Source organism: Plecotus auritus, assembly GCF_963455305.1.
Source record: "Plecotus auritus genome assembly, chromosome: X".
In the NCBI taxonomy this organism is placed as follows: Eukaryota; Metazoa; Chordata; class Mammalia; order Chiroptera; family Vespertilionidae; genus Plecotus; species Plecotus auritus.
This window is the reverse complement of record NC_137784.1, coordinates 16188376-16203063: the sequence shown is the minus strand read 5'-3', so window position 1 is coordinate 16203063 and position 14688 is coordinate 16188376. Positions and strand designations below refer to the sequence as shown.

The 14688-nt window shown below is 39.4% G+C and overlaps 4 protein-coding genes across 4 annotated transcripts in view; 3 read left to right on the top strand and 1 right to left on the bottom strand.

Annotated features, from left to right (window-relative positions):
* APOO (apolipoprotein O) overlaps positions 1 to 14688 on the top strand; it is a 184009-nt gene that overhangs the window by 10801 nt on the left and 158520 nt on the right. The window lies entirely within an intron of this gene.
* Positions 1 to 14688, top strand: part of KLHL15 (kelch like family member 15) — a 39835-nt gene that overhangs the window by 11241 nt on the left and 13906 nt on the right. The window contains exon 3 of the mRNA XM_080653605.1: positions 6833 to 7544. Within this exon, the coding sequence (XP_080509731.1) occupies positions 6840 to 7544 (705 nt within the window). The 5' untranslated portion in view covers positions 6833 to 6839. The remainder of the gene's footprint in view (positions 1 to 6832; positions 7545 to 14688) is intronic.
* LOC308240516 (cytochrome c oxidase subunit 7C, mitochondrial-like) lies at positions 1492 to 1869 on the top strand. The gene has a single exon (XM_080653613.1). It carries the CDS (start codon positions 1581 to 1583, stop codon positions 1770 to 1772), a length of 192 nt encoding a protein of 63 aa, XP_080509739.1. The 5' UTR covers positions 1492 to 1580; the 3' UTR covers positions 1773 to 1869.
* LOC308239772 (large ribosomal subunit protein eL28-like) lies at positions 3729 to 4179 on the bottom strand. The gene has a single exon (XM_080652597.1). It carries the CDS (start codon positions 4141 to 4143, stop codon positions 3730 to 3732), a length of 414 nt encoding a protein of 137 aa, XP_080508723.1. The 5' UTR covers positions 4144 to 4179; the 3' UTR covers position 3729.

Sequence of the window (14688 nt, the reverse complement as noted above, 5' to 3'; positions counted from 1 at the left end):
ATCGTTGTAAGAGAGAAACATCAATGCGTTACTTCCTGTACACACCCTGACGGGATCAAACCTGCAACCTGGCCCTAGCCGGTTTGGCTCAGTGGATCGAGCATCAGCCTGTGGAGCGAAGTGTCCCAGGTTCGATTCGGGTCAAGGGCATGTGCCCGGGTTGCGGGCTCGATCCCCTGTAGGGGGTGTGCAGGAGGCAGCCGATTAATGATTCTCTCTCATCATTGATGTTTCTATCTCTCTCTCCCTCTCCCTTCCTCTCTGAAATCAGTAAAAATAATTAAAAACAACAAAAACCCTGCAACCTACAGTTGAAACGGGAATTAAACCCGCAACTTTTTGGTATATGGGACAAGCTCCAACCGAGCTACCCGCTGCATAGTATCACTTTTTAAAAATTTCCTTTAGATGGAACTTTTTTCCAGAAAGGTGAATATTAGCTGTTTGAGACCTTATGAGATAGTGATAACTGTTGAATAGAGAGGGTTGCTTTCACAAGAAGTGAATTATATGGTGTTAAGCACTGTTGAAATAGATTAATGAAACACAACGCAGTCTACTCTCAAGTATATGAATGCTGATGTGTATGTAGCCTTCTATTATTAAATCTCCATTAAATGTGACCAATACATCTTGATGAGTCAGAGCAGTAATTGGTATCCATAATGATGCTGAGAAAGATAATGAAATATTAAACTTTTCGTCCAGTTTAATTTGCTACTTTATTCTAATTATTTTGGAAATTGATAATCAATGTGATGTTGATAGCCAGAATGTGTGATTATTCAGACACTACCTTTTGTTCCTGGTACTCATTTGTGTGCAATGCCTCATATCACTTGGAAAATTTTAAGCTCATTAAATTTTACCTTTAAAAACAATTCAGGGGAGCCGAAACTGGTTTGGCTCAGTGGATAGAGCGTCAGCCTGCGGACTGAAAGGTCCCAGGTTCGATTCCGGTCAAGGGCACGTACCTTGGTTGCAGGCACATCCCCAATAGGAGGTGTGCAGGAGGCAGCTGATCGATGTTTCTCTCTCATTGATGTTTCTAACTCTCTATCCCTCTCCCTTCCTCTCTGTAAAAAATCAATAAAATATATTTAAAAAAAAAACAATTCAGGGGAAAAAGTCTTATAGTTTAATCTTTAGTGTGTTAGTAAAGCAGTTCTCTGAAGGATCTAAAATATTTCAGACTATTTTCCAAATTATAGATAGCTCTCTTGTGCCCTACCTTTCCAGAATGAAAGTATATAGCATTTGGATTAGTGGAGTACTAATAAGAAATTTGATATTATTTTCATCTTGTGAATACTCTGCTGTCTTAAGTAAGTGAACATACAATCAATAAGACTTCAAGGTAGGTTAAGAGACAAATCGGGACAAAGAGGCACCTAGAATGCCTCTTGATAAGATGGGAAATACAAAAGAACTGGTTGGGGGAAGATATAATTATGATTCAGTTTAGAAATGATGATTTTGAGCTTGAAGGAAGGGAACAAGGTCGTGAAAAAACGGCTGGTGTGGTACCGCCATTTCTCCTGCTTTGGTTTCTGCACCTTCGCTGGGCTTCCAACAGGAAAATGTTGGGCCAAAGCATTCGGAGGTTCACAACCTTTGTGGTCCGTATAAGCCACTATGAGGAGGGCCCAGAGAAGAATTTGCCATTTTTAGTGGAAAACAAGTGGCGGTTACTAGCTATGATGACTTTGTACTTTGGATCAGGATTTGCTGCACCTTTTTTTATAGTAAGACACCAACTGCTTAAAAAATAAGGATGTTTAATCCATGATACAGATATGAAGAGGAGCATTTAAAGAGGTGCAGTCTCCTTGAAAAATGGATCTGAATGTTGAACTCAATATACTAGATGTGTTTTAAATAAACTTATGGCATGGAAACAAAAAGAAATGATTTTTGAGATCCCTGTGGGGATCCAAAAGCGTCTGACAGGCCATTTGCTATCTAGAGTACTGGTACAAGGATGGAGATTGTCAAGGTAACAGTAAAGATAGGTATTAGTGAAAACCATGGGTTTAGATGAGATCATGTAGGGAGACAGTGCTTAGATGAGATGGAAAAAAATAAGGTGCAAGCCCTAGCCAGTTTAGCTCAGTGGATAGAGTGTCGGCCTTCGAACTGAAAGGTCCTAGGTTCGATTCTGGTCAAGGGCACATGCCCAGATTGTGGGCTCGATCCCCAGTGGGGGACTTGCAGAAGGCAGCTGATCCATGATTCTCTCTCATGGATGTTTCTATCTCTCTCTCCTTCCTTCCTCTCTGAAATCAATAAAAATATATTTTTAAAAAAAGAAAAAGAAAAAGAAGCTGCAAGAACAGAATCTTAGGGAACACCAGTGATTAAGGAGTGGCTCAAGGAATAGGGTAGCTCAAGGAAAATGAACTTAGAAAAGACAGAAATAAGCAGCCCAAGAATAGGAAAAGAATCAGGAAAATAGTGTCAGGCCAGTGTGCTCAGTGGTTAAGCATTAACCTATGTACCAAGAAGTCACTGGTTCAGATTCCCTGTCAGGGCACATGCCCAGATTGCAGGCTTGATCGCCAGTTGGGGAGGAGGGGTGGCGTGCAGGAGGCAGCCCATCAATGTTTCTCTCCAGTGTTTCTATCACTTCTTCCTCTCCCTTCCTCTCTCTCTAAAAAATCAATTAAAACATTTTAAAAAGTATTGTCATGAAGCTGAGTGATGAGCTATGCTATGTTGCAGAAGGTTTCTGAGAAATAGGGACTAGGATATAACTATTCAATTTGGCAATTAAGGATTTTTGTTTTAGATTTTTAAAAAATGGACTTTTACAAAACAATAATACACTTTCTTTGCAGATAAAAAACAAATTAGCGAAAAGAGGAGGAAAAGGTAAAACTTCCTGATACTCTTCTAAGATAACCATTTAAAAAAAAGATATTTTAGCCCTAGCCGGTTTGGCTCAGTGGATAGAGCATCGGCCTGCGGACTCAAGGGTCCCGGGTTCGATTCTGACCAAGGGCATGTACCTTGGTTGCGGGCACATCCCCAGTGGGGGTGTGTGCAGGAGGCAACTGATTGACATTTCTCTCTCATCCATGTGTCTAACTCTCTCTCCCTCTCCCTTCCTCTCTGTAAAAAATCAATAAAATATATTTAAAAAAAATAAATAAAAGATATTTTATTAATTTTTTACAAAGAGGAAGGGAGAGGAATAGAGAGTTAGAAACATCGATGAGAGAGAAACATCGATCAGCTGCCTCCTGCACACTCCCTACTGGGGATGTGCCTGCAACCAAGGTACATGTCCTTCACCGGAATTGAACCCGGGGCCCCTCAGTCAGCAGGCTGATGCTCTATCCACTGAGCCAAACCAGTCAGGGCCCAAGATAACCATTTTTTAACGCTTGTGTATATGATCCTTTCAGACTTTTGTTTATTAACGGTTTTTTATTTTTATATGACACCAGACTGGGATAACTACTGAATATATGGATTAATATGTTAAGTTAAATACAGGGTGTCATAGACAACATATTTTTTTGTAGATCACCTTTTTAATTTTTTAATTGGACATGGAAGAGTAATTTAAACAAGTTGAGACTGGGGTTGGTGCATATTTACTTCATAGACAACATTGATGAAGCAACAGTAAAATCTATTCACAAGAGTGGAAAAGTATAGTGTCTTTTTTTTTTGAGGTTTTGAGGAGAGCTGGCTGATACCCTACCAAGAGCTCCTGAGGGGTGCTCAGGAGCTCTTGGTAGGGCAGGCCCGCTTCCTCTTCACCATCAAGGGCTTCTGGCTGCGCAGGATGGCGCTGGCCCTGCAGATGGCGGCCATGTGCAGATCCGGGCGGTACTTGTTCTTGTGGATCATGTGCCGGATGCTGCTCAGAGTGGCCCGGGCGTTCTTGTTGATGGTGGTGCGCATGTAGGAGGTGGCCGGCTTTCGCTGGCCGGATCTTCGCTTCATGATGATCACCACACCTTTTCCATCGGGCGCTGGCTCCACGCCCACCGTCTTGTGGTGAATCGGTCCGTTGTAGCGAAAGGAGTTGCGGGCCTTCAGGTTTTTGGGTTCGGTTCTGTACGTCTGCTTGTTCCTCTTCATCAGGAAGCTGGAGCAGTTCCGCCCGATCATCCATTGTAGGTGGGCAGACATGGCCGCAGTTCCTCACGCTGCGGCAGCCGGAGATGGAAAGAGTGAAGTGTAGTGTCTTTAGCATGTCTGTGGAAGCTGCCTTTTCACTCTTGGCAACTGAAGGCTCTGCCAAATCCAGGGTACAGAGATGATTCCTGAAAGGCACATACCTCCGTACCTAACATTGTGCCTGGCATACAGAGAGTCTCTTTCTTTTAATAAATAAAGGGGGAGGCATTGATTGTAGAGTGGTGAGATTGGCAGTGATGGTTTCCCTCAAGAAGGAGGTAGAGCCCTAGCTGGTTTGGCTCAGTGGATAGAACGTCAGCCTGTGGACTGAAGGGTTCCGGGTTCAATTCCGGTCAAGGGAATATGCCTGGGTTGTGGGCTTGATCCCCAGTGGGGGGCATGCAGGAGGCAGCCGATCAGTGATTCTCTCTCATCATTGATGTTTCTATCTTTCGCTCCCTCTTCATTGCTCTCTGAAATCAATAAAATTTTAAAAAAAGGAGGTAGAGCAGGTGATTGTGGAGGGTTCATGGTCCAAATAACCAACCAGGGAAAGGAAAGAGCTTGAGAAATTGAGTCTCATACTAGGAGGTCTAAGCTGGAGAAGGACAGAGGTAAAGTTTGGATATGATTAATCAAGTGAAGAGGGAAAGAGGTTAAGCCAGAGAGTTGGAAAGTTAACAGTTAAGATTTCAGGTGTGGATCCCTTCTGGATTGTGGTAAGGTCCAACAGGTTGGGGACTAAGGTTTTAAAACGGAAGCAGGGGGGAGGTTATAGGATGAAGTGGTCAGGGAACTTTGATTCTAGGTATTTGGATGAATGATCTTACGTGAGCATTAAAGAAGTGTAGGAAATGACTCTTAGCCAGGTGCCAAAGTTGTCAGGAAATGTGGGGGAGAGATTGATCAGGATGTGAGTATCCTCCTATATAATAAAAGGCTAATATACAAATTGTCCCCTTGGGAGTTGGACCACTTGCTATGACGTGCGCTGACCACCAGGGAGTGTGCCACGGAACGAAGGAAGGCCCCGGCCGGCAGCCAGGGGAAGAAAGGCCCCTATCAGCCCTGATTGCTGGCCAGGCCTAGGGACTCTACCCGTGCATGAATTTCGTGCACCGGGCCTCTATTATGATAGATAAGTGACAAGGAGAAATAGATGATGGATTTTTAAAAAAATATATATTTTACTGATTTTTTACAGAGAGGAAAGGAGAGGGATAGAGTTAGAAACATCGATGAGAGAGAAACATTGATCAGCTGCCTCCTGCACACCTCCTACTGGGGATGTGCCCACAACCAAGGTACATGCCCTTGACCGGAATCGAACCCTGGGTCTTTCAGTCTGCAGGCCAATGTTCTATCCACTGATCCAAACCGGTTAGAGCAGAGGATGGATTTATCTGAGTGAAAGGCCATGTTTTAGAAAAAGGACAGTAGAAAGATAAGAGAAGGTTTAGAAGATAGGTTTGTAAGCTATAGGAGAGCACTTTGTTCTATGAAGAATATAGAAAAATATTTTTCTTATTTAAATCAGGCTGCAGAGAAAACTTGATGTGACCAGCATGAGCCTGTAGGGGAGTTTGTTTACACTGAAGCAAGGTTCCACTGGGCACAGTGGAAAGGGTTGAGAGGGAATTGGGATGGGAAGATGGGTCGTTGGGGAGGATGCTCAGAGCTGTGTGAGGATGAGACTTGAGAGAGGATAGATGGTCTGGGTTGGGGTTCTGTGAAAAGGAGAAAATTACTTCATAAACAGTCTCTAATAGACTGGCTTAGTTTATTCAGCTTTACTTAAGAGATCTATTTTAATTTCACTATCTTGGCTTCATTTCTCTGATACTCGAAAATGTGGTTTAATTTTCTTTTACATATTCATATTTTAAATATATAAGCAATGATCATTTTTAAAAACAATGTTAATGAGGTAAGTAAAAAGGAGAAGTTAAATCTCAATAATTCTTGAACTCCTATCCAGGGACATCATTTTGGTATATATTCCTCTGGACTTTTTCTCATCTAAACATATACATGTGTATTTAATTTTTGAAAATATATTGTGTATATCGCATTTGCCTGCTTTTTTCCACATAACAATACCTAATAAATATCCTTTGTCAGAATAGGTAGTTGTTATAGTAATCCATTATAGGACTGTACCATATTTATTTAATAATCTTATTATTGGGCTTTTGAATACTATCCAATTTTTTATTATAAATAAGGCTAGAAAGAAAAACTTTGTGTGGACAACTTGGCATATTTATGTGAGTCTTTCCTTTGGGTACAGTTCTAGGAGTTTTCAAGGTCAACAGTGTACTTTTTGATTTAATTTTTTTTCTGTCTCTTTCATAATTTACTATTTGACTAAGACATCCTCTTTGTATTGTTAATCTGGGGACATGTTTAGATATATTTGGCGAGCAGTATAAAAAATCAATGGAATAGGCATACTATTGTTTTTAAGTTAACAATTTACCATTTTTGGTAGATATTTAATAAAAATTTTTCCCCAGGTAGGGAAGCCAAAAACGTTAGCCTGCAAATCTTTAGGTTATCTTCTCCCAAAGGGCTTGTACATTTAGGACTTAGACAGTGGAATTGAGATAATTATAAAAAATTGTTTAAGCTCTAAGTTAATAATGTCTTCAGAATACATGGAAATGATTAACACAGTTTTCTTTGATTACTTTTTTTCCAGGTGATTCATGGCAGGGGAGATGGAAGGATTCTGTTCCTCCCTCCATGACACCAGTGTCTCTGCTGGGTTCAGAACACTGTATGAGGAGCGACTGCTGCTTGATGTCACTCTGGTTATTGACGATCATCAGTTCCATGCCCATAAAGCACTTTTGGCCACCCAGAGTGATTACTTCAGAATTATGTTTACTGCAGACATGAGGGAGCGTGATCAGGACAAAATTCACTTAAAAGGTCTAACTGCTACTGGCTTCAGCCACGTACTTCAGTTTATGTACTATGGAACTATAGAACTGAGTATGAATACTGTTCATGAGATTCTTCAGGCTGCCATGTATGTTCAACTTATAGAAGTGGTGAAGTTCTGCTGCTCTTTCCTGTTAGCGAAAATCTGCTTAGAAAACTGTGCAGAAATCATGAGACTCTTAGATGATTTCGGTGTGAACATCGAGGGAGTTAGGGAGAAGCTGGAATCCTTTCTGCTAGACAACTTTGTGCCACTCATGTCCAGGCCTGACTTCCTGTCTTATCTGAGTTTTGAGAAGCTCATGTCTTATTTGGATAATGATCATCTGAGCAGGTTCCCAGAGATAGAGCTGTACGAGGCTGTGCAGTCTTGGCTGCGGCATGATAGAAGACGCTGGAGACATACCGATACCATTATTCAGAACATCAGGTTTTGCTTGATGACCCCATCCAGTGTTTTTGAGAAGGTTAGTGCATTCGAAAGCAATAGATGGTACTCATTTAGTTAAGGCAGGATATCTTTATAGATAAGATTCCCAGGCTTGGTCAGGAGCCAAAAAGAGAATGAATAGTTGATAAGAATAGTTTTATGTCTAAGAAGTCTAATTTGTTTTAGCTTGTGCATTTAGGTTTTTAAAAACATTTTGTGGGTGAAAGAAGAATTAGGTAAGTAGTGGAGTGGTTTCATTTTAAAAGTTCTTTTAAAGTTGAAACACAATTATTTAGCCCAAAATATTACAAGCTTGCTTTGGCTTTTCTTTCTTCACTAAGTAATGAACTCTGAATCGTTTAAGGCTAGTTCCCAGTGAATTCATCTCTTGACTGCATATTGCTATTTAAAAAATGTATGATTTCATAACACATACATTTTTTCTTTCTCTTTTTTAAAAAATTTAAATATAGAGTTGAGGAGTTTTTTAGTTCTGAATGATGCATTAATACAGTTTCATATTCCTCTAAAATGTAAGAAAACATAAAATAACTCTAGAAAACCAATAGATCCTAGTGGCAATTTCTGTCCCCTGCTCTTACTTAGTTCTGTTTTCCCCCGTTTCACTGTGCATGCTAACTACATTTAACCATGAAAATTATATTTACATCTAAAACCATTGTTTCTACATTTCTAAACAAATAGATTATAAATCTTTCATCTACATTGATCAAACTGTATACTTTTTACCATGTAATAGTTCTGCTATTGTAAAAATAGTTTTTCTCCAAAGCAGCCTTGGCCTTTTTGCATGTAAGCATTTTTCATTTTTATATCAGAGTCTCACTTGTGATCTTTTCTTGCCCAAAGGAGAGAAAGCAGTTTCAGTAATTGCTTAACTTAATTGGTTTCTAATCACATGGTTACCTCTGGGGCTCTGTTTATCTTGCATCTTCTTTCTAGAAAGCACTTGTAAAGCTTTGGTCGACACCCTTCATGTTAAATAGTTATTAAGCTTTAGTTAACCAAACCTGGTGATAAAAATATAATATTTGCAAAAGAAGGCCGTATACACCATTTGAAAAATAAAACAGATTTGCGCCTTCCAATAACAGCAGCCTGGCATATTCTTTTCCCTGTGAAATATCATTAACATACTTTTATTTTATCTACATGAAAGAGAGAGAATGGAGGGAGGGTAAATGAATATTTATACTTTAATACAGAACTCAGTTTTCTGCATTTTATTACCTTTATTCTCAGAATGTACTGATAAGGCGAAATAATTAAAACTAAAGAATACATTTCTTAATTATTTTTGTTCAGTGATAATCATAGTACACCAACTATGTAAATCTTTTATCCCTGTTTTGATTTTTTCCCTTCTGTTTTTATCCCTCTCTTTCCCTGGGGGAATCCTGTTTTGTCTTTATATATTAAACTAGAGGCCTGGTGCACGAAATTCGTGCACGGGGCGGGGCGTCCCCCCTCAGCCCAGCCTGCACCCTCTCCAATCTGGGACCCCTCAGGGGATGTCCAATTGCCGTCAATAGGACATCCCTCTCACAATCCTGGACTGCTGACTCCTAATTGCTCACTTGCCTGCCTGCCTGGTCACCCCTAACTGCCCACCCCCCCCCCCCCGCCAGCCTGATTGCCCCTCACTGCCTTTGTGTGCCAGCCTGGTCACCCCTAACTGCCCCCCCTGCCGGCCTGGTCGCCTCTTACTGCCCCCCCCACTGGCCTGGTCACCCCCAACTGCCCCCCTCTGCTGGCCTGGTTGCCCCTAACTGCCCTCCCCCCCCGCCAGCCTGGTCACCCCCCAGCTGACCCCCCTGCTGGCCTGGTCGCCCCCAACTGCCACCCCCGGCTGGCCTGGTTGCCTCACGCAGCCTGCTGTTCAATTGTTTGGTTGTCCCTCACTAGCCCCCCTGCCAGCCTGGTCACCCCACGCAGCCTTCTGTTCAGTCATTTAGTCATCCCTCACTAACCCCCCCACCGGCCTGGTCGCCCCACATAGCCTGCTTGTTCAGTTGTTTGGTCATCCCTCACTAACACCCCTGCCGGTCTGGTTGCCCCACGCAGCCTGCTGTTCAGTCGTTTGGTTGTCCCTTACTAACCCCCCTGCTGGCCTGGTCGTAGGCAACCATCTTGTAAGGGTGTGACAGGCAATTTGCATATTACCTCTTTATTATATAGTATGCAAATGCTTTTCTACTACAACAAACAAAAACCCTCCAACTAGATGAAAGTACTTGTGAAATAGAAAATAAAATTTCCCCTCTTGTGAGATAATATGATAGATAATTGATAGCAGTAAGTGATTTTTAAGTGCCAAGCTACAAAACCTTTTTATATTCCAATTATCAGTTCAAGCTGGTCAATATTGACAGTGACTGCAAGTTATTACCATCGGATAGTTTTGTAAATCATAAAATACCAGTTGTACCTTCTGATGGATTGTTTGCCTCTTAAGAGGTGGTTATTACCCATTGGCCAGGTATTGGGAATCTCATCAGAATGAAAATGTTGTAAGGCTTCCTTCTTGAGTTGATTTCTTAGGAAAACTTAATAAGGCCCTGGCCACTGAGAAATCTTTGTTTTATTTTAATAATACTGGTAAGATAAATGGAAGGTAGTCAGTGATTCTTGTCTTAGTGTATGAGTTAATGTTTATCAAAAGAATCTATGGCTTTCAAAATGTTGCAAAACACTAAGTTTGCTAGATTTGAGACTTTATCTCTAGTAATAAAACTTCAGAAACCAAAAGTGGAAAATTTGGTTAGGAAGTAAGAATTTGGACTATTTCACACCGTTATACAGGGTGGGGCAAAAGTAGGTTTACAGTTGTGAGTACATGAAACACTAGAGTTTATTCTTGTATTATTATTTATTATTTTATTGTTTTCCATATGAACAACTGTAAGCCTACTTTTGCCCAACCCTGTATTTTGAGCTTGAAAATTGGGTCCATCTATTTTCCCTGTGCTTAGCAACTGCAGGTCTCAAACAAGGCAGTTTTAATATCCATTATATATGCTCAATGCCAGAAAGGGCACAGAAATAAAGACATGTTACATCTGTGCTGGTTCTTTTTTACTATGAGAATTTATGTGAGGAAATGTGTAGGCAGTTTTGATTTGTAGTTTTATCCTATCTGCTGAAATTTAGAAAAATGGAATATTGATATGCACTTTTTACTTTTAGGTTTAAATTTTTAAAATCTTTGTATTAGACTTTCTAAGCATGTAAAAAAGCTGAAAGAATAGTAAAATGATCACTCATAAATATATCTTGTAGGTTAATAGTTGTTATTGTTCTACCACATTGGCTTTAGCTACCTAGATAGGCTTATCATATTTGCCTTATATAGATTTGTTTTGCTGAATCTCTGAAAATAAGTTACAAACATCATGGCATCTTATTCCTAAATACTTAATGTGCTGCTCCTCTGAATAAGGACTTTTTTCTACCCAAGTTCAATACCATTCCACTAGGAAAATCACAGTAAGACCCTAATATCATCTAATAGCTAGTCCATAATAAAATTTTCTCAGTTGTCCCCAAATTGCCCTAGAATTTAGTCATGGTTTATGCATTGCTTTTTGTTATCATGTCTGTCTAATATTTCTTAATCTAAAAGAGTCCCCCACTTTCTTTTGTTAATCCTCACCTGAGGATATTTTTCCATTGATTTTTAGAGAGAGTGGAAGGGAGAGGGAGAGAAAGAGAGAAACATGGATGCGAGTGAGACACACATCGATTGGTTGCCTCCCACATGTACCCTGGCCAGGGCCAGGGATTGAGCCTGCAACTGAGTTACATGCACTTGACCGGAATCAAATCTGGGACCCTTTAGTCCAAGGCCGATGCTCTATCCACTGAGTCAAACGGGCTAGGGCACTTTTTTTTTTTTTAAAAGATAAACCACTGATGGTTTTAGTGTGTTCCAAATTCTGGATTTATCAGATTATTTCCTTGTGTAGGTGTTAATTTAGTTCCTCTATTCCTTATATTTCTTGTTAACACATCTCCTTATTAACACCATTTTTCAGGAACAATTACAGGAAAATATTGCAATGCCAGAGTTAGTCTTGGAAAACAATTTGACAGCTCTGACCAAACTTGGAATATATCCTTCTTTTTTATATTAGGAGGCTAACTAGTCCAATCTTATGACTAAAACCATCAAAATTTTATTTACAATATTCTGTGTTTTGTTTAGATTCATAAAATTTCCCTCCCCTTTTAAAAAATTTAGAGCTGTTCCATTTAATTTATTGGGGTTAAAGCTAACTAAAGAGTTAAAATTAAGATTATTCTTATATAAAAATTAGTGTATATCTATGACTAGAACTGTGCTGTTCAATATGGTTGCTGCTTGTGGCTATTGAATAGTGGAAATTTGACAGGTCTGAATTGAGATTTCAAAGACTACAGTGACAAAACAGATGTATATTACCTTATTAGTAATTTTTATATTGGTTACATGCCCAAATGATATTTTGGATATATTGGGTCAAATAAAATATATTAAAATCAATTTCATCTTTTTGTTGTTGTTGTTAATCCTCACCCGAGGATATTTTTCCCATTGATTTTTTTTAAAGGAATCTGAAATTTATTTTTTATTTTTTAGTTAATTCTCACTTGAGGATATTTTTCCATTGATTTTTAGGGAGAGTGGAAGAGAGAGGGAAAGAGAGAGAAACATCAATGTGAGAGAAACACATTGATTGGTTGCCTCCTGCAGGAGACCTGTCCAGGGAGGGGGTCAGGGCCAGGGAAGAGCCTGCAACCAAGACACATGCCTTGACTGGAATCAAACCAGGGACCTTTTGGTCCACAGGCTGACACTCTATCCACTGAACCAAACTGGCTAGGGCTTTTCCATTGATTTTTTTTAGGAGAGTGAAAGGGAGGGATCGGGGAGAGGGAGAGAGAGAAACACCAGTGTGAGAGACACGTCAATTGGTTGCATCTGGCACATGCCCCAACCTTTCAGTGTGAGGACTGACATTAACCATTGAGTCATGCCGGCCAGGGCCAGGCTATCTCTATTTTATAAATAAGAAAACAAGCCCCAAAAGGATAGGAATCTTATCCCAGAACAAGTGGCATTGCCCAGACTGAAACACAAGTCTGTTTCTCTCAGTCCAAGGATTTCCAATTATAGCTGCCAGAGGTGCAAAAAGCATACAGTTAATTAACCCTGTGGCCCAGCTTGGGTTGTTTTAGAAGTTGTTATGGAGTTGTGAAAATTCTAAGGTATTTGCATGAACAAAACATAGTCTAAGAAATTTAATGGTACCGAAAAAAGTAGAAGACAGGAAAAGATCTGAAACCACAATTCTGTGGTTTTCACTGTATAATCAAAGAAAGCTGTAAGTAAATGTAAGGATCATGTCCTTTTGACATAGTTGTTTAAGAGTTCTTATGATTACTTTTATCAGTAGTGGATTCCCAGTTTTAAAACTAGACTTCAGTGTCAGTTTTTTCATATGTAAATGTCTGTGGCATGTATTTTTGCTAGTTCCAACAGAGGTCTTTGCCTCTGTTAACACAGACAATTCTAGATTAAGAGAGACATCATGACCAAATGCACTCTATGAACCTTGATTAAATCCTAAAAAATGGCTAAAAAAGACATTTTGGGACAACTGAAAACATCAGAAAATGGGGTGGCTATTACATGATATTAAGGAATGACTTAATTTTTTAAAAAGATCTTTTTACTTATTTCAGAGAGGAAGGGAGAGGGAGAGAGAGATAGAAACACCAATGATGCGAGAGAATCGTTGATCGGCTGCCTCCTGCACGTCCCCCACTGGGGATCAAGCCCACAACCTGGGCATGTGCCCTTAACATCCAATCCTTGCATGTGTCCTGACTGGGAATCGAACCGTGACTTCCTGGTTCATAGGTCGACGCTCAACTGCAGAGCCACACTGGCTGGGCGGAATGACTGTTAATTTTAACAATGATATTATGGTTAAGCAGAGACTACCCCTCACTCCTGGGAGATGAGATGCTTGCTGAAGTACTTAGGAATGAAGCATTATAATGTCTACAACTTTCTTTGAAATGGGTTACAAACCCTCAACCTATCTAGCTAGCTAAAGCCAATATGGCAGAACAATAACAACTATTAACCTACAAGATATGTTTACCAGTGATCATCGTATTATTCTTTGTTTAGAAAATTCATAATAATAAAGTTTTAAAAAATTTAAAGCTAAATGTAAAAAGTGTATATTAATATCCTGCCTTTCATGTATAAATGTAGAGTGCTCTTATTTTTCTACCTTTGACTTGCATTGCTCCAGGTTCACAGGTTCCTGAAGAGTGCTGGTAATCTAGGGTGTTGACTGCTGTTAGATCCCCTGGGAAAGAGATTATCTCATAGTGTATTTGCTTATTTTCCTTTTAAATAAAAAGGAGATGAAAACAAAAGCATAGAATTAGAAATTAACTATGAAGTTAAAGGAAAGGAAGATATGGAATGGGAATAGCTATATTGATTTGTAAAAAGAGAAAACCTTTTTAAATAAATTGGATAAAAAAGAGAAAAGAAATGATAACCAGAAATAAAAAAGGAAGAATCAGAGAAGTCAGAAAAATGGAGAAAAGTTTAGGAGCAGGAAAGAAGCCAGGAAAAATACTAAGATTTTAGGCTTTAAAGTTTTAATTCTCATATTAAAAATTAACTCAGGAAATGTTACAAATGTCATAAGTAAGCCTTCCTCATTCAGAAGCTTTATTTTTTATTTTTAAAAATTTCTTAATACCGTCTACTTCTTATTTATTAATCTATTTATTTTTTGTTAATCCTCACCCGAGGATATTGTTCCATTGATTTTTAGAGAGTGTGGAAGAGAGAGGGAAAGACAGGGCCTGACCAAGGTATGTGAATCGAACCCGGAACCCTTCAGTCCACAGGCCAGCACTCGATCCACTGAGCCAAACTGGCTAGGGCCAGAAGTTAGTTTTAGATTAAACCTTTGATTTGGCTATCTTTTTACCCTACCATATTTATAGATAAAATATTTACATGATTGAGAATACTTCCATAAATAGAAAAATTCCTCATAAGATATAAATTCTAAAACTTAATTGTATTACCTAAATATTAGTATAATCAGATAATAAGGTAGTCTTAAGTTTTTTTTCTACCTTTTAGG